We start from the raw sequence: 26,305 nt of genomic DNA, 5'->3' as shown, positions 1-26,305 counted from the left end.
AAGTTGAGGCCACAGTGAGCCATGATGGCACCACTACACTCCAGCCTGGGCATTAGAGCGAAAGTGTCTTAAAAAAAAAAAAAAAAGAACAAAAGGCCAGGCACAGTGGCTCACACCTGTAAGCCCAGTATTTTGGGAGGCCGAGGTGGGCAGATCACAAGGTCAGGAGATTGAGACCATCCTGGCTAACACGGTGAAACCCCGTCTCTACTAAAAATACAAAAAATTATCCCTGCGTGGTGGCGGGCGCCTGTAGTCCCAGCAGCTCAGGAGGCTGAGGCAGGAGAATGGTATGAACCTGGGAGGTGTAGCTTGCAGTGAGCTGAGATTGTGCCACTGCACTCCAGACTGGACAATAGAGCAAGACTCCGTCTCAAAAAAAAAAAAAATTCTTCCCTACTTTCTCCTTAAAATAATTTATTGAAATGGTTTATTTTCTTCTCAAATTGTATTTGCTTTGTTAGCTAAATGCTTAAAAGGCTTAAAATTAGCCTGACTTAAAAATTCCTTATTTGTGTTAAAGATGGAATATGAGGTGTATTTAATTCTACTCAGTTATTTGGGAGTTTTATTTCTGAAATAAGGGTAGGGTTGTATTTTTATTTCTTTTCTTTTTTTTTTTGAGACACAGTTTCGCTCTTTTTGCCCAGGCCGGAGTGCAATGGCGCGATCTCGGCTCACCGCAACCTCTGCCTCCCGGGTTCAAGCGATTCTCCTGCCTCAGCCTCCCGAGTAGCTGGGATTACAGGCATGTGCCACCACCCCGGCTAATTTTGTATTTTTAGTAGAGACGGGGTTTCTCCATGTTGGTCAGGCTGGTCTTGAACTCCCGACCTCAGGTGATCCACCTGCCTCGGCCTCCCAAAGTGCTGGGATTACAAGCGTGAGCCACCGCGCCCGGCATATTTTTATTTCTTAAAAGACGTTTCATTCTAAAATTTTCTTTCTCAACTCTTAGCTAATTATATGGTAAGAGAGCTAGCTAGTTTCTATAAAGGTAGAAGATTTAATTTTACAAATTATGCCATGCACATTTTAGGTGTCTGTTTCATGTGGAATACCTGACTTCAGGTCAAGGGATGGTATTTATGCTCGCCTTGCTGTAGACTTCCCAGATCTTCCAGATCCTCAAGCGATGTTTGATATTGAATATTTCAGAAAAGATCCAAGACCATTCTTCAAGTTTGCAAAGGTACTATGAACTCTTCTGGTTGTTTCTTTGGCCTTCTCTCATGAAAATGTATTTTGTTCATATATAGCCACCTTAAGGTTATCATTCATTGTTTAGTAAAGTGGATGCTGCTACTGTGGCGGAGGAAGATCACTCATTATGGCCAGAATTCCCTTATTCCTAGAGAAGGACTATCATCTACTTCATTTTAGAGTGAGCTTATTTTCAAAGAGACAGTTTCATATTTTTAAAATTTGCCCTTCAGCAATGGTCGTTATTCTGCCTGGGCTTTTTAAAGAGGTTTGTACACCATATAAAAGTAACATAACTTGTGATTTTTAATATTTTATTAGAGATTGTAAAGGTGTTATAACATCACTTTGGTGTTCTGTAGTCAAATTTTAACATAAGGATGTGCCTGAAAAATCATTTCTAATTGGAGAATGGGAAGATTCTTGGGTTGCATTTTTGTCAACAAATTGCAGAGGAGCCTTATTCTGCTGTATAGTTGCACTGTCCAGTTCAGAAGCCACTAGCCACATGTGGCTGTTGAGTACTTGAAATATATTTACATGTGCAATAAGTGTAAAAGATGTATCAGATTTTAGAGATCCAGTATGGAAATTACAAAGTATTTCATTAGTTTTATTTATCAAATATTAAACAAATACTGGTTTTTATATGGAAAAAATACTTTTTAAAATTAATTTTGAATTCTTTTGAAGTACTTCTGATACTGGGTTAAATAAAATGTATTTTGGGCTGTGCATGTTGCATCATGCCTGTAATTTCAGCACTTTGGGAGGCCGAGGTAGGAGGATCAGTTGAGCCCAGGAGTTTGAGACCAGCCTGAGCAACATAATGAGACTCCGTCTCTACAAAATAAATAATAAAATTTGCTGAGCATGGTGGTGTGCACCTGTAGACCTAGCCACTCAGGAGTCTGAGGTGGGAAGATCCCTTAAGCTCAGGAGCTCAAGACTCGAAGTGAACAATGATCTGCTACTGCATTCCACCCTGGGCAACAGAGCAAGAGTGTTTCAAAAATATATGTATATTTTTTGAAGTTTTTGCTTTTTCTTTTTTTTTTTTTTGAGATGGAGTCTTGCTCTGTTGCCCAGGCTGGAGTGCAATGGCATGATCTTGGCTCATCACAACCTTTGCCTCCCAGGTTCAAGTGATTCTCCTGCCTCAGCCTCCCGAGTAGCTGGGATTACAGGTGCCTGCCACCACGCGCAGCTAATTTCTGTATTTTTAGTAGAGACAGGGTTTCACCAAGTTGGCCAGGATGGTCTTGAACTCCTGACTTCCAGTGATCCACCTGCCTCTGCCTCCCAAAGCGCTAGGATTACAGGTGTGAGCCACCGTGCCTGGCCAAAGTTTTCACCGTAATGTAGCTACTAAAAAAAGTTATATGTATGTCTCACATTATATACCTGTTGTACAGCTTTGCTTTGTATAAAGTTTAATAATGCATTATACCTTTCTCAAGAGATTTAGTCATTAGAAAACTTTTCTTTCCTGTATTTTAGTCTTTTGGAAAGAAATTACAAAATTTGTTAATTGTTAAACTTGGAGGTACATATACTTGAAAGAGTCATTTTATTTTATGTAAGTACCGGGATACATGTGCAGAATACGCAGGTTTGTTACATAGGTATACATGTGCCATGGTGGTTTGCTGCATCTGTAACCTGTCATCTAGGTTTTAAGCCCCACATGCATTAGATATTTGTCCTAATGCTCTTCTACCCCTTGCCCCCACCTCCTGACAGGCCCCAGTGTGTGGTGTTCCCCACCCTGTGTCCATGTGTTCTCATTGTTCAACTTTCACTTATGAGTGAGGACATGCTATGTTTGGTTTTCTGTTCCTTGTGTTAGTTTGCTGAGGGTGATGGCTTCCAGCGAGAGAGTCTTGTATTACTGGCTTTTTTCCCCCTTAATCGTTAGAAACTGTGAATAGGGACTTCTTTAATGAATCCAGAAGTTAATGAACCTAGTTTTTTTTTTTTTTTTGAGAGTCTCAAAAAGTCTCACTCTGTTGCCCAGGCTGAAGTGCGGTGGCGTGATCTCCGCTCACCACAAACCTCCACCTCCCGAGTTCAAGCGATTCTCCTGCCTCAGCCTCCCGAGTTGTTGGGACTACAGGCGTGTGCTGCCATGCCAGGCCAATTTTTGTATTTTTGGTAGAGATGGGGTTTCACTATGTTGGCCAGGTTGGTCTCGAACTTCTGACCTTGTGATCCGCCCATTTCAGCCTCCCACAGTGCTGGGATTACAGGTGCCAGGCACCGTGCCCGGCCAGTGAACCTAAATTTTAGCTAAACGGTGGCCTCATCTACTTTCCGACCATGTGGTGTATTTACATGACTACAAGAGAAGCTCTGCTAATTCAGGATAAATTGTGTGGTGACTGTCTTTAAAGAAAAGTAATTTTTTGGATGCAGTGGCTCACGCCTATAATCCCAGTGCTTTGGGAAGCTGAGATAGGAAGATCTCTTGAACTCAGGAGTTTGAGACCAGTCTGGGCAACATAGTGAGACCCCGTCACTACACCCCCCCGCCGCATGTAATTTTTGTTTTATCCAGGTTGTGGTATATTAAATGGGCATTAGTGTAAAGTGGGAAAATTATATTACAAATTCTTGAATATGATTATTAAACTGAATTTGAAAAGTTTTCAGGCTATCGAGAATTTTTAATTTAAAACTTACAATTTGAACTTTTTACTTCATATATCTGTAATAACGATGGTCATCTATATCTAGCTTTTAGAGCAGACAACTGGTTCATACCTGGATTGAATAAATAAAGTTATTTTTTGTTAATTGTGGATTAGTGAAGATTTACTGTTTTAACCTACTCTTGCTAGTGGCACTGCCGCATGGTTTTGAAGACCAGTGAAATATGACTTAAAGGTTTCTTGAATTGGAGCTAGGACACTGGCATTATAAAATCTCCATGTAGCACAGACATTGACACTATCAGAAGATCAGCAAGTAACTAGAACTTACTTTGATCTTAAATCTAACTACAAAAACTTGATTCACTAGTTATGGCGAATACATTTTTTATTGTTAAACTGAAAAAAGATGCAATCACTTATAAGATGTAACCTCTTCTAATCCTGTTTATGTACATTTATTTGTTGTTATTATTTTTTGAGATGGAGTCTTACTCTGTTGCCAGGCTGTAGTGCAGTGGCACGATCTTGGCTCACTGCAACCTCCCCCTCCCGGGTTCAAGCAATTCTCTTACCTCAGCCTCCCAAGTAGCTGGAACTACAGGCACGTGCCACCATGATCAGTATTTTTAGTAGAGATGGGTTTTACCATGTTGGCAAGGATGGGTCTCGCGACCTCGTGATCGGCCTGTTTCAGCCTCCCAATGTGTTGGGATTATAGGTGTGAGCCACCACGTCCAGCTGATTAATTTTGCTTTTCTGAGTTTTCATTTATGGTAATGGTTAAAGCAGCTAGCCTTTACAATTATTATTCACATATAATTCTTTGTCTATCTTTTAATTGTCACACTGGTAACTGACTAAAAAAAAGAAAGCTTCTAGCCCGGGCACAGTGGCCCACACCTGTAATCCCAGCACTTTGGGAGGCCGAGGTGGGTGGATCACCTCAGGTCAGGAGTTCAAGACCAGCCTGGCCAACACAGCAAAACCCTGTCTCTAATAAAAAATACAAAAATCAGCCAGGCGTGGTGGCAGGCGCCTGTCATCCCAGCTACACGGGAGGCTGAGATGGGGAGAATTGCTTGAACCCAGGAGGCAGAGGTTGCAGTGAACCAATATTGTTTAAAGAGAAATAAGTAAGGACAAAGAGTGTGGGGGATAGTACCCTGAAACAGAGGATGGGGAGGGTATGTAAATATTATCAATATTTTACTGAATTTGTAAATATTACAAGAGCAGAATACTTACAGGATAACCTAAGCTTTTTTGTGAGTCAGTGTACTAGTTCACTAAAATGAAGTTCACTAAAGTTCACTAAAATGGTTTTTGATTTTTGCTACTTATGAGAAAACATTAAAAATGAAGCCATGAAAAGAGAAAATATTGGTGAAATTTAGATACTTCGGAAGGAAAGAGAATTTCTATACCATCTATTATATCATTGATTGTGATTATTGAGAATGAACTTAAATTTTTTTGGCTGGGGGGAGACAGAGTTTTGCTCTTGTCACCTAGGCTGGAGTGCAGTGGTGGGATCTCGGCTCACTGCAGCCTTCGTGTCTGGAGTTCAAGCAATTCTGCCTCAGCCTACTGAGTAGCTGGGATTACAGGTGCCCACCACCACGCCCAGCTAATTTTTGTTATTTTAGTAGAGATGGGGTTTCACCATGTTGGTCAGGCTGGTCTTGAACTCCTAACCTCAGGTGATCCTCCCGCTTAGGCCAAAGTGCTGGGATTACAGGTGTGAGCCCCCCCATGCCCAGCCCTTAAATTTCATTTAGACTGGAAATTTCAAGTAATGGAGAGGTGTGTTAAAGAAGTTATTGCTCTGTTACAGCAGTTTCTTAAATTTGGCACTATTGACATTTTGGGCTGGAATTTTTTTTTTTTTCACCCTGAGACAGTTTTACTCTGTCAAGCCATCACAGCTCATTGCAGCCTTGAACTCCTGGGCTCCTGCTTGAGCCTCCTGAGTAGCTGAGACCGTAGGCACGTACTGCATACCTAGCTAAATGTTTTTTTTGACTTTGTTTTTTTTTTTTTTTTTTGGTATTGTCAGGTTTTCACTATGTTGTCCAGGCTGGTCTTGAAATCCTGGGTTCAAGCGATTCTCCTGCTTAGCCTTACAAAGTGTTGGGATTATAGGCATAAGCCACTGCACCCGGCCTTGGGCTGATATTTATTTGCTGTGGGGAACTTTCCTGTGCGTTGTAGGATGTTTGTCAATATCCCTGACCGGCCAGGTGCAGCGGCTCACACCTGTAATCTCAGCACTTTGGGAGGCTGAGGTGGGCAGATCACTTGAGGCTGGAAGTTCAGAAGAGACCAACCTGGCCAACATGGTGAAACCCTGTCTCTACTAAAGATACAAAAATTAGCCAGGTGTGGTGGTGCATGCTAAGGCATGAGAATCACTTGAACTTAGGAGGCTGAGTTTGCTGTGAGCCAAGATTGCGCCACTGTACTCCAGCCTGGGTGACAGAGCAAGAATTTGTCTCAAAAAAACAAAGCAAAAATCCCTGGCCTCCACCCACGAAATGCCATTTGTATCCCCACCCCAAGTCCTGATGATAAAAAATGTCTTCAAAATGTCCCTTGTGAAATTACTAATTGAGGCTAATTGAGGTGGCTCACGACTTTAATCCCAGCCCTTCGGAAGGCCGAGGCTGGCAGATCACTTAAGCCCAGGTGACCAGCCTGGCCAATGTGGCAAAACCCTGTCTCTACTAAGAAAAAATAGCCAGATGTGGTGGTGCACACCTGTAATCCCAGCTACTCAGGAGGCTGAGGCAGGAGAATCACTTGAACCTGGGAGGTGGAGGTTGCAGGATTCTTTCACACAAGGACAGTTAAGGCCAGTTTTAAAGCTATGGGGCTTTAAATTTAAGTTAAATACATTTCTGAACTATATATTTTTTGTTTGTTTTTGGAGATGGAGTTTTGCTCTTGTTGCTCAGGCTGGAGTGCGATGGTGCGATCTCAGCTCACTGCAACCTCCGCCTCCCAGGTTCAAGTGATTCTCTTGCCTCAGCCTCTTGAGTAGCCTTGATTATGGGAGCTCGGCTCACTACAACCTCTGCTTCCCGGGTTCAAGCAGTTCTCCTGCCTCAGCCTCCTGAGTAGCTGGGATTACAGGTGCCCATCACCATGCCTGGCTAATTTTGTATTTTTAGTAGAGATGGGGTTTCACCATATTGGCCAGGCTGGTCTTGAACTCCTGACCTTGTGATCCACCCATCTCTGCCTCCCAGAGTGCTGGTATTACAGGCATGAGCCACCGTGCCCAGCCAGTTTTTTTAATTTTTAGCAGAGATGGGGTTTCATCATGTTGGCCAGGCTGGTCTCGAACTCCTGACCTCAGGTGATCCACCCACCTTGGCCTCCTAAAGTTCTGGGATTACAGGCGTGAGCCACCTCACCCTGCCTGAACTGTGTTCTTATCCTTCTGCATAATGACTTAAATTGATAATAAGTTGTGGTCATGGTTCTCAGAAACCTAAAATAATTCACTGGTGCTAATAAAAATGAGTGATTGTATTTAGAGTCAAGGTGAAACTGAATTAGGATGTATAAAATAATTTTTTTTAAATAAAAAGGACTGTGTTCGGTGGGGCGTGGTAGCTCACGCCTGTAATTCCAGCACTTTGGGAGGCCACGGTGGGCGGATCACAAGGTCAAAAGTTTGAGACCAGCCTGACCAATATGGTGAAACCCCGTCTCTACTAAAAATACAAAAATTAGATGGACGTGGTGGCGCGCGCTGTAATCCCAGCTACTCAGGAGGCTGAGGCAGGAGAATGGCGTGAACCCGGGAGGCAGAGCTTGTAGTGAGCTGAGATCTGGCCACTGCACTTCAGCCTGGGCGACAGAGCAAGACTCCGTCTCAAAAAAAAAAAAAAAAAATCAAAGTCAGTAAAAAGAAAATAGATGGTAGCCACCGTGCCATTCATCTGAAGATAATGTTTTAATACGTGTATATGGATTATATATGTATACATTTATAGTATTGTAGCTGGATTTATGTTACCTTTTTAGCATAAAATTTGGCTTTTGCTGGGCCCGGTGGCTTGCGATTGTAGTCCCAGCAACTCAAGAGGGTAGGGTGGGAAGATTGCTTGAACCAAAGAGTTAGAGGCTGCAGTGAGCTGTGATCTCACCTCTGCACACCAGCCTGAGTGACAGAGCAAGACCCATCCCTGAAAAGAAAAAAGTTGGCTGTTTTACTTTGCTTTCGATTTGTAGTATTTTCTACTTAATATAATAAACTTACTTTCTGTGAGGTACTTGAATACTTTTTAATGGTTGTTTATGAAGTGTGGTGAATTGTAATTCTGTATTTGTACATTTGGATGTACAAATAGTGTTGCTACAGCTGTCTTTTGGTATGTTTCCAGTGTTCTTAGGATAAATTCCTGAAAGTGAATTTCAGTTGAACTTCAGAGAAACATGTCAAAGTTCTTCTTTAAGCCTTTAAGTCTCCTGATATGTTTTGTCGTATTGCAGCTTGGAAAGGTTGAAATAAAATCTTCCATTATGGCTGCGTGCGGTGGCTCACACCTGTAATCCCAGCACTTTGCAATTTAGCTGATTTGGCTGATTTATCATGCCGCTGCCACCTGTACCCACCCAAAATCCATAAAAACCCCAGAAGTACGTTCTTAGCATTAAAATACATATATAAATATATATATAATTTTTTTTTTTTTGAGACAGGGCCTGGCTCTGATACCCAGACTGGAGTGCAGTATCTTTCAAAAATCTTGTCTCTATATGTAGTTTGACCCTTCAGTCTTTCCTGCCCCTCATATCTGTCCTCAATGGTTACTATGGTGAAACTCTGGGGTATCATTCAGGGGGAAAAAAATTTGGGTTGGGGTGGAGGAGGGATGGCAGCATAAGTTTTTAATACTTGATAAATGATTACCAACAGAATCAAAAATGCCTTTTCTGTCTTGCTTTTTTCACCATATAATATTCTTGAGAATAATTTCGTAACAGCACTTAACAGACCTTATTTTTCAAAGAAGGCTGCATAGCATTCTATTTTAAAGTCGTTTCACAGTATATTAGTCTCCTATTGATAGGTATCTTACGTTTTTGTCTTTTTGATCTAGGGTTGTTTTTAAGGCAGTTTGAGAACTATAGTAAGTAAAGCAGGCCAGGTGCAGTGACTCACACCTGTAAACCCAGCACTTTGGGAGGCCGAGGCGGGTGGATCACTTGAGGTAGGAGTTCGAGACCAGCCTGGCAAACATGGTGAAACCCCGTCTCTACTAAAAATACAAAAAATTAGCAGGCCATGGTGGCATGCACCTGTAGTCCCAGCTGGTCGGAAGGCTGAGGTAGGAGAATCGCTTGAACTCAGGAGGTCGAGGTTGTAGCGAGCCAGTATTACACCACTGCACTCCAGCCTGGGCGACAGAGTGAGACCCCATCTCAAAAATAAATACAATTTTAAATAAAATTATAAAAATAAAGCTGCACCCAGCTTTATTTATTTATTTATTTTTGAGACGGAGTCTCACTGTGTCACTCAGGTTGGAGTGCAGTGACGCCATCTTGGCTCACTGCAGCCTCTGCCTCCCGGGTTCAAGCGATTCTCCTGCTTCAACCTCCCAAATTCCTGAGATTAGAGGCATGCGCCACCATGCCCAGCTAATTTTTTGTATTTTTCGTATAAATGGGGTTTCACTATGTTGGCCAGGCTGGTCTCGAACTCCTAACCTCAGGTGATATGCCTGCCTTGACCTCCCAAAGTGCTGGGATTACAGGCGTGAGTCACCGCGCCTGACTCAGCATCTTATTTTTTGAGACAGGGTCTCCGTCTGTTATCCAAGCTGGAGTGTAGTGGTGTGATCTTATAGCTCACTGCAGCCTCCAACTCTTGGGCTCAAATGATTCTCCTGCCTCAGCCTGCCAAGTAGCTAGTAGTACTACAGGTGTGCACCACCATGCCTGGCTGTTTCTTTGTTTTTTTTTTGTATGGACAATCTCACTATATTGCCCAGGCTGGTCTTAAACTCCTGAGCTCAAGTGATTATCCTGCCTCAGCTACTCAAAGTGCTGGGATTGTAGGCATTAAACCACCACGTTAGGCCTGTTCTGTTTTTATTAATGTGGATGACTGCTGGTTACTACTGGCCATTTGTATATCCCTGAATTACCTCTTTGTTCTTAGCCATTTTCCCCATTTGGGTGCTTTTTCATACTGACTTCTGGGAATATTATGTTCTTTTTCTTTTGATTTACCTTAAAAATTTTATTTTTATGGATACATAATAGTTGTACGTATACATTATATATTCTCGAAGAGTTAGGCTTACCGGGGTTCCAGCCTTCAGTAATCCCATGAAGGTGAGCAAACCGAAACATACTTACTAGTTTTAGTCATTTGGTTTGTAATACATAATAGAAATGGTGCTTATCCTAAAAGAAAAATAGAAAACTTGAGGATGAGGGATCACAAATTGAAAAGGCAGTAAATATTGCATAGAGGGTTAAGTGCTGGGGTTTTTGGGTTTTCTTTTTCTTCCCTTTTTTTTTTTTGAGATAGGGTCTTGCTCTGACACCCAGGCTGGACTGCAACCTCTGTTCCCTGGCTTCAGGTGATCCTCTCACCTCCTGAGTAGCTGTGACCACAAGTGTGCACCACCATGCCCAGCTATTTTTTTTGTATTTTTGATAGAGACAGGATCTTGCCTGTTGCTCAGTCCAGTGCTGGATTTTCGTATCAAAACAGGGCTCTGCTACTTACTTGCTCTTGTGGCCAAAATGGCAAGTTATGTTTGTTTTGTGTTTTTTCATCTGCATCGAGGTATACGTCTACAGCTGGGTCAGCAAACTTTCTGTAGTAAGGTAGGGCCTGGTAGTAAATGTAGTCTGCTTTGCGGACTGCATAGGGTCTCTGTCATATGTTCTTTATTTTCTTTACAGCCTTGAAGACATTAAAAAACCCAGTCCTCAGCCTTGTCTGTAGCGTAATAAAGAGGAAATTAAAAGTGCTTATGTTATACGTGGTACATACTAAAATTTATTAAGTGGTGACTGGCAGTTTGACATTCCCTTGTGTTAGGTTAATACAGGGGTTGGCGTACTATGGCCTCAGTCCAAATGTGGCCCACTTCCCGTTTTTGTATAGCCTGTGAGCAGCTAAGCATTAAGCATTAATTTATTACTTAAATCAACAAATAAAATTTATGTGGTATACAACATGATGTTTTGACGTGTGTATGTTATGGAATGGCTAACTCAAGCTAATATTCATTACTTCACATACTTTTTTTGGTGGTGAGAACATTTAAAATCTCAATAATTTTCAGGTATACAATATGTTTTTTTGTTGTTGTTGTTCTTGTTTTTGTTTTGAGACAAAATCTTTCTCTTGTCCCCAGGCTGGAGTGCAGTGGTGCTATCTTGGCTCACTGCAACCTCCGCCTCCCAGGTACAAGCGATTCTCCTGCCTCAGCCTCCCAAGTACCTGGGATTACAGGTGCCTGCCTCCATGCCTAGCTGATTTTTGTATTTTTAGTAGAGACAGGGTTTCACCATGTTGACCAGGTTGGTCTTGAACCCCTGACCTCAGGTGATCCGCCTGCCTCGGCCTCCCAAAGTGCTGGGATTACAGGCATGAGCTACCGTGTCCGGCCACAGTATGTTCTTAATTATAGTCAACAATAGATCTCCTGAACTTATTATTCCCGACGTCTTCTCAGTCCCACCTCCACCCCCTGCTAATGATTAATTTTAAATGACTGGGGAAAAAAATTGAAACAACTGTTTCATGACACTTGAAAATTATATACATTTCTCATGTCAGTGTTCATAAATACAAACTTTTATTAGAACATAGCCATACTCATTTATATATTGAAATGCAGTTGAATTTGTCATATGACCAATTTATTAGTATTGATTTAAGTTGTTGAGCAGTTTATTCAAGTGTGGTTTTGTGGAATGAAAGAGACAGGAGGGATTATGAGGACTCTTCTTACCAGGATTGATGTATTTCACTTTTTTTGACAGGAACATTTACATTCTATTTTCTTAGCAACTCTACTTACTGCCTCCATCTGAACTATATATGGGAGGAGGTGGATATCAGCAAAGATTAACATCGGTAAATTTTGATGAATTCTTTAATTTAAAATTCTTATTTTTAAAGAGGAAATTTTGGCTGGGCACAGTGGCTCACACCTGTAATCCCAGCACTTTGGGAGGCCAAGGCAGGTGGATCACCTGAGGTCAGGAGTTTGAGACCAGCCTGACCAACATGGCGAAACCGTGTCTCTACTAAAAATAAACAAAATTAGCTGAGTGTGTTGGTGTGCACCTGTAGTCCCAGCTAGTTGGGAGGCTGAGGTGGGAGAATTGCCTGAACCCAGGAGCCGGAGGTTGCGATGAGCCAAGATCGTGCCACTGCACTCCATCCTGGGTGACAGAGCGAGACTCTGTCTCAAAAAAAAAAAAAAGGTGGGGGTGAATTTCGTTATGTTGTGAGAGCTGGAGTGTATTGCCCATCCATAGGCATGATCATAGAGTACTACAGCTCCCTAACTCCCAGACTCGAGTGATTTTCCCTCATCTGTCTCCCTAGTAGCTGGAACTACAAGCCTGTGCCACCACGCCCAGCTTTCTTAGTTTTGAGGGACTGCATTTACACCTGTGCCTTTACTGGAGTCTGTTATTCATATTGCTAGAAATTTGGAGAAGAAAGAAAGGCATAATCTCTGGAGAAAAGCCATTATTTCTGCAGATAGTTCTAAGCTTTAATTTTGACCACGTTGGTTGCCTATGGCCAATTCCTGGATTATTGACATGTTTCCAGACACAGCTATGTGAAAGCAGGGTTTATTTTTACAGTGTTTTGAGCCTTTGGTTCCAGTTCTGCTTCCACTCTTAGTCTATAAGGATCTGTATGGCAGCAACAGAATGGCCCAGCCCTCATGATTGGTTCCTTAAAAAGGCTTTAGGATATTCAGACTGGGTGGCCTGTCTGGCTTGGAATAGGACTAAGCATGTCACACTTTCACCATGGAAGAGTTAATCCATATTCTATCTGTAAGTTGTATCTCCAGTCATTTGGTTTTCATTTGGTTTTGGTCCTATCCTAGGAGGAGTGGTTTATATTAGAACAGTCCTTCCAGAGTAATTTTTTTCATTATTTCAGATTCCTTTTAGTTTTTTTTGTTTGTTTTGTGTTTTTTAAAAGGCTCTCTCTGTCACCCAGGCTGGAGAGCAGTGACATGATCATAGCTCACTGGAACCTCTTCCTCCCTGGGCTCAGGTGATCCTCCCACCTCAGCCTCCTGAGTTTCTGGGACTACAGGCATGAACCATGTGGCCAGGCTAATTTTTGTTATTTTTGTGTTTTTTGTAGAGTCAGGGTTTCGCCATGTTGCCCAGGCTGGTCTTGAACTCCTGGTCTCAAGTAACCCGCCCGCCTCAGACTTCCAAAATGCTGGGATTAGAGGTGTGAGCCACCACACCTGTACTATTTCTCTTAGTTTGAACACAGTATTTAAATCTAATAATTCAGACATGGTCCATTTCATACTTGACAGAAAGTATGAGTCAGACTCAAATCATTCAGATTCTCATATACGTAAAATGTAGGCTTGGCCAGGCGTGGTGGCACACGCCTGTAATCCCAGCACTTTGGGAGGCCGAGGCGGGTGAATCACTTGAGGTCAGGAGTTGAAGACCAGCCTGACCAACATGGAGAAACCCCATCTCTACTAAAATACAATGTTAGCCGGGGTGGTGGCGCATGCCTGTAATCCCAGCTATTCAGGAGGCTGAGGCAGGAGAATCACTTGAACCTGGGAGGCGGAGGTTGTGGTGAGCCGAGATTGTGCCATTGCACTCCATCTAGCCTGGGCAAAAAGAGCGAAACTCTGTCTCAAAAAAAAAAAAATGTAGGCTCATAAAATAAAAAATGTCCTTTATGATTTGTCTTAAAGGTAGTTAAATAGTTAATTTTAAGGGTTAACTTTGAACTGTTATAAGTAGGACATGGAGGGAAACAAGTGTAAGAGCTAAATCTAGTGTCCCATGCTTGTTTGTTTCTCTTACTCTACCCTTTAGGAAGGGTGGGGGTGGACGTGGATAAGGCACACAGTTAATTCAGGGAGGGTGGAGTCTTGGTACTTGCTCTTGTTCCCTGACCATGCTTTGGAGTTATTTTCTCTTTTAAATTCTGCATTTGGCATGCTATTATCACTTGCTTACTACTATGGATCCTATTTTATCTGTTGTCTAGCATATTCTCGTAGTGCCGAAAATACTCTAAAAGCTGTTTCCAGAAGGAGCTTTAATAAGACATTACAATGCTTAATCTCTCAAATGTAAATGTATTAGAACAAAGCATTCTGGGGAAGAAAACAGTGGTGGATTTAACACAAGTCACTTTTCCAAAACAATGGCTTTTGATTTTCTGTAAACATTGACTTTATTAAGCTTTTCCCTTGCTACTGTATGCACTGTCCATTTCTTAAATTGGAGTTATTCATAAAATTTGTGATAAATATTTGAATGTATGGCAATATTTTGGGATGCTAGGTTTTTAGCAGCATGTGGACATGTATGTGATAGCTGTTACAGAATTCACTTAAGTTTTACTTGGAAGCCTGGGTAGTAGAACCTAGAAGTTTCAGTGGGGAATTTTTTTTTAATTTGAAATATTAAATAGGTAAAAAGTCATCCTTAATTGCTATTAAACTTTTTTGTATAATGTCAGAAGTGAAAGCTCCCCACATCTGCTTACAGCCTGTTTGTATCCTTCCTGACTTGGTTGATTAAATGGACATCTCTATATACATGTGCATATAATTTCAATTTTTGCTTAGTAACAAAAACAAAAGTTATACATACTGGTGACTAATTTGCTTTTTTCACGTATGTCATGAACCATTTGCTAGGGCAGTTCATCTAGATCTCCCTCATTCTTTTTAATGGCTACATATTCCACTATTATGGATGTACCATATTTATACAACCGGTTCCCTACTGATGGGCATACGGTTGTGTCTAGTTTTTTGCTAGCATTATGATAGATTAGAGCCTGTAATGAATGGTAAGGAAGTAAGTAGATGATAGCACTACTACTTTAAAGGAAAAAGTAGAGAAGAAACTTCCTTTGCCATAGTCACTTACTAAATGAAATTTAATAAAAACACTGTCAAAAGTTGGGAGGACCAAAATTGATACTTTTTCTCTGATCTTTTTGCCATGTGTATATCTGAATTCTTTGTTTTTAAAGAAGAAACAGCATTGAAGCATTATTTGGGGGGAAAAACACACACACAAAATCCAGCAACTCAGCATTCATGAGCAACTCTATACTATACCAGTATGTGCCTGTGCAGTGGAAGGAAAACAATTTTGGTAAGGATTAAAACTTTAGCTTTAAACTTCCAACAGGTTGATATTCTAATGAATGATAAATCAAAAAAATTTTAAAATATTCTTGTATTGACAGTGCTTTTTTTTTTTTTAAAAATCACCCCACCTTGATACCTGTAATTTTAGTTTAAAGTTTCCCATTTTTCTTTAAAGAAAAAAATCTGAATTTGCAGCCAACAAAAATTAGATATCCTAAGGTTGTGTTACTTCTGACTTTTATTAAAATATCAACATTTATTAGAGATGTTTATGGGCTGACTTTGTCTTTTTCTTCAAGGGGCCAAGTTCACTAATTGCTGAGTTTTATACATGACAGCAACAGTCCTTTTGTAGGTGTGTGTTGCATCCATCTAGATGCTTTAAAATGCTCATCTATTTCATTTTTAAAATTATATGTGGGGGATTATCGGTAGTTTTTTGTTAAACATATGACATCTGTAGTTTATTTCACTAATGTAAATTTTTTCTACCTTTTACTTGATATAGGAAATATATCCTGGACAGTTCCAACCATCTCTCTGTCACAAATTCATAGCCTTGTCAGATAAGGAAGGAAAACTACTTCGCAACTATACCCAGAACATAGACACGCTGGAACAGGTTGCGGGAATCCAGAGGATAATTCAGTGTCATGGTTAGTAAACTTCAGAATGGTTTTCTGTAATTTATTTTAGTTTTTTTTTTTTTTTTTTTAACAGGCTTAATTCATTTTATTTTTCTTGTACAAAAACCCTATGTTGTAGCCACAGCTGGAGCCTGGGTCCGCTGCACAGAGACTCTGGTGTGGGTCTTGACAAGGTGGTCAGTGAATTCCTGATAGGGAGACTTGGTAAACACAGTCTCCTTCCAGAGGTCAGGGGTCAGGTAGCTGTAGGTCTTAGAGATGGCATCAAAGGTGGCCTTGGCGAAGTTGCCCAGGGTGGCAGTGCAGCCCCGGGCTGAGGTGTAGCAGTCATCAATACCAGCCATCATGAGCAGCTTCTTGGGCACAGGCGCTGAGACGATGCCAGTGCCCCTGGGTGCAGGGATGAGGCGCACCAGCATAGAGCCGCAGCGGCCTGTCACCTTGCAAGGGACGGTGTGGGGCTTGCCGATCTTGTTCCCCCAGTAGCCTCTGCGCACCGGGACAATGGAGAGTTTGGCCAAGATGATGGCCCCACGGATGGCAGTGGCCACCTCCTTGGAGCACTTAACACCCAGGCCGATGTGGCCATTGTAGTCCCCGATAGCAACAAACGCCTTGAACCTGGTGCGCTGGCCAGCACGGGTCTGCTTCTGCACCGGCATAATCTTCAAAACCTCGTCTTTCAGAGAGGCCCCCAAGAAAAAGTCAATGATCTCAGATTCCTTAATGGGCAGAGAGAAGAGGTAGATCTCCCTCAGGGACTTGATCTTCATGTCCTTGACCAAGCGGCCCAGCTTGGTGACGGGCATCCACTCTTTATCCTCGGCCTTGCCTCCGTGAGCTCCGCGGCCTCGGCCCCGGCCCCGTCCACGGCCGCGACCCCGACCCCGGATGCCACTGCCGAAACCTCCGCGGAAGCCACCGCGGTTCCCCATACCAGGGCCACCAGGGCCTCCGGGCCCCCCCGCTGCACCGGCGTCATCCGCCATTTGGTGTTCTCTCGGAGAAGAAGAATTTATTTTAGTTTTATAGGAGGATTTTTCCTCTAAAGCAGACCGCCATTGAGAAGTGAAGATAAAGCATTATTTAATCATGTTATCTCGTTAATTATAGATAACCTCAGAAAAGTAGAAAACAAAAATAATAAAAACAGAAGTATTGGCCTTCACAGTTAATTATATAAAACCTCAAATATTAATTTGCTTTTGATTTCAAAAGATGCTGCAGTTGCATGCATTCAATTATTTTAAATCTTTTCTGGCTGGGTGTGGTGACTCACGCCTGTAATCCTAGCACTTTGGGAAGCTGAAGCGGGCGGATCACATGAGGCCAGGAGTTCAAGAACAGCCTGGCCAACATGGTGAAACCCTAGCTCTACTAAAAATACGAAAATTAGCCGGGCGTGGTGGCGTACCTGTTATCCCAGCCACTTAGGAGGCTGAGGCATGAGAATCACTTGAATCTGGGAGTTGGAGGTTGCAGTGAGCCAAGATTGCACCATTGAGCTCCAGCCTGGGAGACAGAGAGTGAGACTCTGTCCAAAAAAAAAAAAAAAAACACTAATTAGAAGAGTAATGTTAGCTATTAATGAAGAAATGTGACGTCTTTATGAAACTAAAAGAACTGGATAGTTGAGATGTACAGGATTCAGAGATTCAGAAATGTTTACTGTAAAACAAGTATGAACAGGCCATTAGGTATCTAAAGTGTTTCTAAGAACTGCTGAACTAAGGTAATAGAATTGGAACTGTTCAACTCTGCAGGATTTTAGCTCTGGAGGAGCGAGTTGTTACAGTTTTGTTCAAAAGAGTAGCTTTAGAAGGCATCATTATTGTCTCAGCGATTGAGAATTGTATTCATTCTATGTATAAATAAATATATAAATTATTCATCCCCTAGATTCTCCTGTAGTGTATCACAAAATCTGCAGTGTGTTCTGAGGTTTAAAATCAAAGTTAAAAATCTTTAAACCCTGTTAACATTTCTGATGTCAAACTTTATAACATTCATGGTGTGTTCAAGAAACAGAAATACTTCATTAATAAAGCACATATATGTTGGTTGTTTTTAGGTTCCTTTGCAACAGCATCTTGCCTGATTTGTAAATACAAAGTTGACTGTGAAGCTGTACGAGGAGATATTTTTAATCAGGTAATTTGTTGCCCATATTTTAGGAATTGTGCATGTCTCTGAAGTATTTCTTCTTTTGCCTCAAAATCCTTTTTTTACCCTTAAAAGTATACGTAATACAGAAAGATTCAGGAAGAAATTAGTAATTGGGTATTTTGGTAAAATATACAAGAACCTTTCAATACCTTATATAGAAAATAGCCCTATAAAGTCTCTTAAAATTATGAAATTGACTTCTTAGTGTCTAAGCCGAACATAAAACATCAGATCATAAGCAAGTTGTTGTTGTTGTAGTTTTTCTCCTTCCTTTCCCTTTTTGTGCCTGTCAGATTTGAACCTTAAATTAGTTGTGGTAATCTTTTAAAATTATTTCCTACATGTTCATTGCCAAAAAATATAGGAAAATGTAGCAGAAAATAAAAATTATCCAGAAATATGTCCTGTGTGCTTAGCAATATATAGAGTTAATTATATTATTATGAAAGGAAGAATAGTATATTAAAATGGAATCATTGTTCGGGTACAGTGGCTCATGCTTGTAATCCCAGCACTTTGGGAGGCTGAGGTGGGTAGATCATTTGAGGTCAGAAGTTCGAGACCAGCCTGGCCAACATGGCAAAACCCCGTCTCTCCTAAAAATACAAAAATTAGCCTGGCATGGTAGCATATGCCTTTAATCTCAGCTACTTGGGAGGCTGAGGCAGGAGAATCATTTGAACTCAGGAGGTGGAGGTTGTAGTGAGTTGAGATCATGCCACTGCACTCCAGCCTGGGCAACAGAATGAGACTGCATCTCAAATAAATAAAATGGAGTCATTTTGTTTTACAAATGTGTATTTTTCTTTTAAAGGATTAATTCCCATTTTGTGTATATACACACATTGTGTTTTTCCTCTTATATGATGGACTCTTTAATGTCAAGTGTTTTTCTATATAGATATTATAACAAGAGCATAGAATTTCACTGTTTCATAGTATGTTAATAAACTACCCATCATTGACATTTAGATTGTTATCCAGTTGCTGTGTATCTATAGCTTTTCTGTTTTTTGTTGTTTTTTTTTTATAATTCTGAAATGTATTCTTAGAGGTATGGAAATGTTGACTATTTCTAACTTGAGCTTACTGTTTGCTTCTCTGCCTCAACCAAAATCTGAAAATACGTAGGTAGTTCCTCGATGTCCTAGGTGCCCAGCTGATGAACCGCTTGCTATCATGAAACCAGAGATTGTGTTTTTTGGTGAAAATTTACCAGAACAGTTTCATAGAGCCATGAAGTATGACAAAGATGAAGTTGACCTCCTCATTGTTATTGGGTCTTCCCTCAAAGTAAGACCGGTAGCACTAATTCCAAGTAAGTTGGTGATGGTTTTTGGAGATCATTTCTATATATAATGTCATGGGTTGTGGATCTGTATAATAGACCCTAACCCTAGTAATCTTACTCTGCTTCTGTTTGAAAGAGTGGTGAAGAGCTAATTTTCGAAATTGTTCGTTTATTTATTTATTGAGATGGAGTTTCCCTCTTGTTGCCCAGGCTGGAGTGCGGTGGCGTGATCTCAGCTCACTGCAACCTCCGCCTCCTGGGTTCAAGCGATCCTCTGCCTCAGCCTCCTGAGTAGCTGGGATTACAGTTGTCCACCAACATGCCTGGCTAACTTTTTATATTTTTAGTAGAAACCGGGTTTCGCCATGTTGGCCAGGCTGGTCTCGAACTCCTGAGCTCAGGTGATCCACCTGTCTTGGCATCCCAAAGTGCTGGGATTACAGGCATGAGCCACCATGCCCGGCCAGAAATTGTTTATTTTTAGTAGAGATGAGGTCCTGTTGTGGAGGAGAGGAAACAATATTAAATCCCTAGATTCAAACTGGATTCGAACTCCTGGGCTCAAAGATCCTCCTGCCTCAGCCCCTTGAGTAGCTAGGATTACAGGCACAAGCCTCCACATCTGGCTAAACTATTTTTTATGTGGCATTGTTGTTCATTGAGACTGGTGAATCTGACATTTTGATGGGGTGTGGAGGGTCGTCAAAACACAAGTAATGCTAGTGACTCATGCCTGTAATCTCAGCACTTTGGGAGGCCAAGGTGTGTGGATCCCTTGAGGGCAGCAGTTTGAGACCAGCCTGGCCAACATGGTGAAACCCTGTCTCTACTAAAAATACAAAAATCAGCTGGGCGTGGTGGTGTGCGCATGTAGTCCCAGCTACTCGGGAGGCTGAGGTGTGAGAACCGCTTGAACCCAGGAGGCAGAGGTTGCAATGAGCCGAGATTGTGCCACTGCACTCCAGCCTGGGCGACAGAGTGGGACTCTGTCTCAAAAAATCAAAAACAAAAAAACCCACAAGTAATGCTAAACTCTACTTCTGATTTATGTGAAAAATTAAGACAAAGGTAAAGAGTGTAACTTAGACTTTTTGGTGGAATGTGTTTTTGTAATGTTAGCATCAATTTATGAAATGGTCGTTAATCCTCATATTTTTTATTCTTAATAAGATTACAGTTGTTGATCTTTCAAATTTAATTGATTTCACATTTAATAAATTCAAATATATAGTTTGGTAGAAGGTAGAAGTGTAACGTACCATGTAAGATAGAATTTGGGGGCTCAAAATGATTGGTTCATTCTTGTTGTAATAATAGCCAAGTCATAATGGTGATATGTTGGTCTAGTTTACCCAAAAGGGTGTGTGTATAAAATGTTCACATAAAATTTAAATCCCTATTACTCTCAGGAACATTTCTTTGTCATATATATTCACATACTGTTTCCTCCTCTAGTTTAGAACCAGAGGAGGAGGAGGAGAGAGAGATTTCAGTTGCATCAGATGTGTCCTTTCACAAGTGAGAGAAAGAGGAGAGGAAACAATATTAAATCCCTAGCCAGAGAATTTAATTAGACCCCACATCAGCAGTCAAGGCAGCCAGAGTAAACAGTTGAAGGAAACATGGAGTCAAGCTCTTCAATTTTGTGTCTATCCCATATCTCGTGGCTTTAGCAGTTAACTCAGTCTTACCTAATTAGCTGTGAAATTCTGTTAAAGTAGAATACAAGACAATTTGCAATTAAATGAAACATGAAAATTTAATATACAAGTCCCTTTGTTCTTGAGTTACTCTTTTTATTTATTTATTTATTTTTTATTTTTTTATTTTTTTTTTTGAGACGGAGTCTCGCTCTGTTGCCCAGGCTGGAGTGCAGTGGCTGGATCTCAGCTCACTGCAAGCTCCGCCTCCCAGGTTCACGCCATTCTCCTGCCTCAGCCTCCCAAGTAGCTGGGACTACAGGCGCCCGCCACCTCGCCAGGCTAGTTTTTTTGTATTTTTTAGTAGAGACGGGGTTTCACCGTGTTAGCCAGGATGGTCTCGATCTCCTGACCTCGTGATCCACCCGTCTCAGCCTCCCAAAGTGCTGGGATTACAGGCTTGAGCTACCACGCCCGGCCCGAGTTACTCTTTTTAAAGCAAATTCAGAGGCACTCTGCTTAAAAGCTTTTTTTTTAATTTTTAAGAGATGGGTGTCTTGCTGTAGCTCAGGCTAGAGTGCAGTGATGCAGTTATAGCTCACTGCAGCCTTGAACTCCTGGGGACAAGCAATCCGTCCACTTCAGCTTCCCGAGTAGTTAGGACCACACACGCACACCATGCTTGACTAATGAAAAAAAATTTTTTTTTGTAAAAACGGGATTCACTTTGTTGTCCAGGCTGGTCATAAACTCCTGGCCTCAAGTGATCCTTCCTCCTCTGCCTCTCAGAGCATTAGGATTACAGGCATGAGTTACCACGCCCAGTCCTTAAAAACTTTTATTTCGAAAGCTTTCTGTGGGATAGTATGGTGTGTTGCAAAGATAATTAAAAAAAGAAACAGGTTTACAATAGTGTAGAATTTATTTGTATGACTTTTTTCCTCCCCTCCCCTCCCCCCCACTCCCTTCCTCCCTTCCTTCCATCTTTCCATCTTTCCATCCTTCCTTCTTCTGTTTGTCCTTCCTTCCTTCTATATATCCGTCCTTCTGTCCATTCGTCCTTCCTTCCCATCAGTCCATCCTTCTGTCCGTCCGTCCGTCCTTCCTCCCATCCTCCCTCCCATCCTTCCATCCTCCCTCCCATCCTTCCTCCTGTCCTCCTTGCCTCCCTCGTTGCCCAGGCTGGAGTGCAATGGCGTGATCTTGGCTCAGTGCAGTCTCTTCCTCACTACAGTCTCTGCCTCCTGGATTCAAGCATTTCTCCTCCCAAGAAGCTGGGATTAGAGGCATGCGCCACCACACACCCAGCTAATAGTAGAGACGGGTTTTCACCATGTTGGTCAGGTTGGTCTTGAACTCCTGAACTCAGGTGATCTGCCTGCCTCGGCCATCCAAAGTGCTGGGATTACAGGTGTCAGCCACCGCACCCGGCTCACCTTCTTTATATCAGGAGCTACTTAAGTAGAACATTTATGTGCCAAGAACTCTTCTATGCACTTGACTTATTAACTCATTTAATCTTCACCACAGTCTTGTGGAAAAGTACTATTATCCCCATTCTACAGACAAGGAAATTTGAGGTTCAGAGTGGGAAAGTCTGGAAATACTGCTTAGGGGTAACCAGGTGACAGGAGCAGAACCTGAACGTTTTATAAAAGACATTTAACTGCCCATCTGCTTGCTTGATGAAATGTAATGGCTTGGTTAAGTATTTAGTGCATGGGTTTTTTTTGGAAATTTGGAGCTCAAGCCCTTGTTGGATTTTTGTGTAATGTATCTGTTGTGGTTTTATTAGCTTACTTCCTCCTCCTTTTTTCTAACTCTTATTTTTCACCCTATTTTAGGTTCCATACCCCATGAAGTGCCTCAGATATTAATTAATAGAGAACCTTTGCCTCATCTGCATTTTGATGTAGAGCTTCTTGGAGACTGTGATGTCATAATTAATGAATTGTGTCATAGGTTAGGTGGTGAATATGCCAAACTTTGCTGTAACCCTGTAAAGCTTTCAGAAATTACTGAAAAACCCCCACGAACACAAAAAGAATTGGCTTATTTGTCAGACTTGCCACCCACACCTCTTCATATTTCAGAAGACTCAAGTTCACCAGAAAGAACTTCACCACCAGATTCTTCAGTGATTGTCACACTTTTAGACCAAGCAGCTAAGACTAATGATGATTTAGATGTGTCTGAATCAAAAGGTCGTATGGAAGAAAAACCACGGGAAGTACAGACTTCTAGGAATGTTGAAAGTATTGCTGAACAGATGGGAAATCCGGATTTGAAGAATGTTGGTTCCAGTACTGGGGAGAAAAATGAAAGAACCTCAGTGGCTGGAACAGTGAGAAAATGCTGGCCTAGTAGAGTGGCAAAGGAGCAGATTAGTAAGCGGCTTGATGGTAAGAAAGGCAATCGAACCATTTTGAAAGTATAGTTGTCATAACAATATTTCCAAAAAATTAGCTATTTCGGCAGGTTAATCGATAGGGTAGCTTTATGTAGTTGATTCTGTTTAGAGAAACTGTACAGTTCGTAATCAGAAAGGTAAATCTTCTGGTATCCTTCATAATACAGAGAAGGAAGTGTTTAATAGTGCTCTGTATGTTTTCTCTGGGGGATGGAAAAATAAGAATGGGTTATTAGCTGGCGGAAACGACAGATTTGGGTGCTTATTGTGGGTTAGCTGCTTTACATATGTTACCTGATTTTAATCTTCTGAGGTAGAATCTATTACTTTCTTCTGCAGGTGGGAAAACTCAGGACCATAGAGGTTAAATACCTTATGCACGGTAAATACTAAGAAGTGAAAGAACCAGATTAAAATTCCAGTCTATTTGTGCTTAGAGCCTGCCCCCTTAACTACTATGCAGTGTTGTCTGAGATTTAGAACACATCTGTGTTTCCTCTGAGGACTTGGAAAGAATCCGTGATTCTTCTCCACTGAATATAGAAATAGTTTCTACCCTGTTTAGAACACGCATAGTCTTTATCAATCAGTGTTAATAGGTGATTTCACTTTCTACTGTTTGGTGAAATCACTTTCTACTGTTTGGAAGCTGATGTTTTAAGTCCAAGTAGTCTGGTCGAAATTCCTAACTTAATGTTAGAAAAATACTGTTAAAAAAAAAAAAAAACCACTGTAACTTAGCTATAATTTAGAACTGTAAGTCTCATTCCATTTATCATACTTGGTGAAAACTGACAAATTTTAGACAACTGTATTTGAGTATTCCAGTCATTTGCTGTAAATACATTGTAGTTCAGTTGAATAAACCTTTGGCCTTTTTCATATTAGGCACTGTGGTAAGTTCTGGAGACACAGTGATTAATGTTGTATGTAATTATAAATGTGGGTGTTACTCATTCATACTTTGGTATAGGTGCTGCTGAAGAACAAAGTATTATTGTTTTGAACAAAACATCACCCAAAAGGTAGTTTGTTTTTTTTGTTTTTTTTTGGTTTTTTTTTTTTTTTTTTTTTTTTTGGTGATGGAGTCTCACTCTTGCCCAGGCTGGAGTGCAGTGGCACAATGTCAGTTCACTGCAACCTCCGCCTCCCGGGTTCAAGTGATTCTTCTGCCTCAGCCTCCTGAGTAGCTGAGATTACAGGCGTGTGCCACCATGCCCGGGTGATTTTTGTATTTTTAGTAGAGACAGGGTTTTGCCATGTTGGTAAGTCTAGTCTCAATCTCCTGACCTTGTGATCCACCCGCCTCGGCCTCCAAAAGTGCTGGAATTACAGGCGTGAGCCACCATGCCCAGCCCCAAAAGGTAGATCGCACTTGGAGATTAGATTATACAAGGCTTTCTAAGGAGCAAAATATTTAACAATAGGTAGGGATTTAAAAAGAGCAGACGTGTTCCCAGGGGAAACTAGAAAAAGCATAGAGGGATGCTTATGTTTGCAACTTGTGGCAGAAGTCAGAAAGTAGAAAAATTGCTACTGACTTAGGTAATATACGGTCATCTCTATCATATACAAAGTCTACCTGTGCACTAGGACTTGCACTGGGAACTTTTCTTGAATGTCATTTTGGCAGATGTGTCAAACGCATAAATCTCTTTTCCCAGGAAATAGAGTTAACCTGGAGCAGTCATTTTTATTTTTTTACATTTTTATTTATTTCTTTTTTGAGATGGAGTTTTGCTCTTGCTGTCCAGGCTGAAGTACAATGGCGTGATCTCGGCTCACGGCAACCTCCGCCTTCTGGCAACCTTCGCCTCCCCAGGTTCCAGCGATTCTCCTGCCTCAGCCTCCCGAGTAGCTGTAGCTGAGACCACAGGCACGTGCCCTCATGCTCAGCTAATTTTTTTTTTTTTTTTTTTTAGTTTTTGTAGAGACAAGTTCTTGCCACATGGCCCAGACTGATCTTGAACTCCTGGGCTCAAGCAGTCTGCCTGCCTTGGCCTCCCAAAGTGTAGGGATTACAGGTGTGAGCCACTGTGCCCTGCCTGTGGTGTCTTAGGAAACTGATGAGTACTATGTATCTGTTGTAATAGAGGGAAATAAGTGGTTTTCACAGTGATTTGTAGTGGACTGTGAAATAAATTTCAGGGATTCAGGTCAGAATTGTCACACAGGTTGTAGTCAGGGTGAGAACTGGGTCATGATGCAGTATAAAAAAGTTTGAGAGCCACTTTGGAGAGACTTTAGGTTTGCCACCTACCAATGTGGTAACCAGGCTTTTGTGAATTAGTCTGGGATACGGTACAATAAATATTACATTTATTATGTGTGAAAAGAGATGTTAAGTTAGGGGACATATTGTGAATTCAAGGGTAGAAAACTTTTCCATCAGTTTTTAGGGATCCTACTGTTTCACTTAAACCCCAAATGGCCAAGCTAGGATTCATTTGGTGTGCTCTAGAAAGAACTTTATTGGTATTCATGGATTAAGATTACATCTTAGAGGACTTCAAAAGCATCTTAGACTGTATCTGTATATACACACACATTCTGAATCAGTAGGTGGCTCATGGGGCCTGAGATCTTCTCGAGTGAATCTAAATTTAGATTCACAGGTGATACTGTAGATTCAGTGTCTACAGACTACACTATGAATTTGTGGTGATTACATTATTGACAATATTTTAGGTTTATAATCAGAAAAAAGTTAAATGAAAATAGTTAATGAAGATGCTTTAAAAGCCTGTGTGCTTTAGAGAAGTTGCTTAATGAACACAAATTGGGTATCTAATGTAGGCTGGGCTGGATACTTCATTTTCATCAAATCTTTTTAAAATAATTGGTGAAATAACCTTTATTGAATATGGTTCTCTACATTTTTCGCACTTCCCTCCTTCATAGGGTTGTGAAAATTTATTT

The 26,305-nt window shown here is 41.2% G+C and overlaps 1 protein-coding gene and 1 pseudogene across 2 annotated transcripts in view; one reads left to right on the top strand and one right to left on the bottom strand.

Annotated features, from left to right (window-relative positions):
- Positions 1 to 26,305, top strand: part of SIRT1 (sirtuin 1) — a 34,846-nt gene that overhangs the window by 6,062 nt on the left and 2,479 nt on the right. Inside the window, exons 4-8 of one of the 2 annotated variants that reach the window (XM_007963295.3) lie at positions 1,040 to 1,192; positions 15,741 to 15,888; positions 17,951 to 18,030; positions 19,177 to 19,363; positions 22,821 to 23,378. In XM_007963295.3, coding sequence (XP_007961486.1) covers positions 1,040 to 1,192; positions 15,741 to 15,888; positions 17,951 to 18,030; positions 19,177 to 19,363; positions 22,821 to 23,378 — 1,126 coding nt within the window. Of the gene's footprint in view, positions 1 to 1,039; positions 1,193 to 15,111; positions 15,237 to 15,740; positions 15,889 to 17,950; positions 18,031 to 19,176; positions 19,364 to 22,820; positions 23,379 to 26,305 lie in introns of those variants that run through there. The other variant, XM_038009177.2, reaches the window with a different exon arrangement.
- LOC103216103 (small ribosomal subunit protein uS5 pseudogene) lies at positions 15,919 to 16,886 on the bottom strand (annotated as a pseudogene).

This window comes from Chlorocebus sabaeus, chromosome 9, assembly GCF_047675955.1.
Source record: "Chlorocebus sabaeus isolate Y175 chromosome 9, mChlSab1.0.hap1, whole genome shotgun sequence".
In the NCBI taxonomy this organism is placed as follows: domain Eukaryota; kingdom Metazoa; phylum Chordata; class Mammalia; order Primates; family Cercopithecidae; genus Chlorocebus; species Chlorocebus sabaeus.
This window is presented reverse-complemented; position numbering and strand designations above follow the sequence as displayed.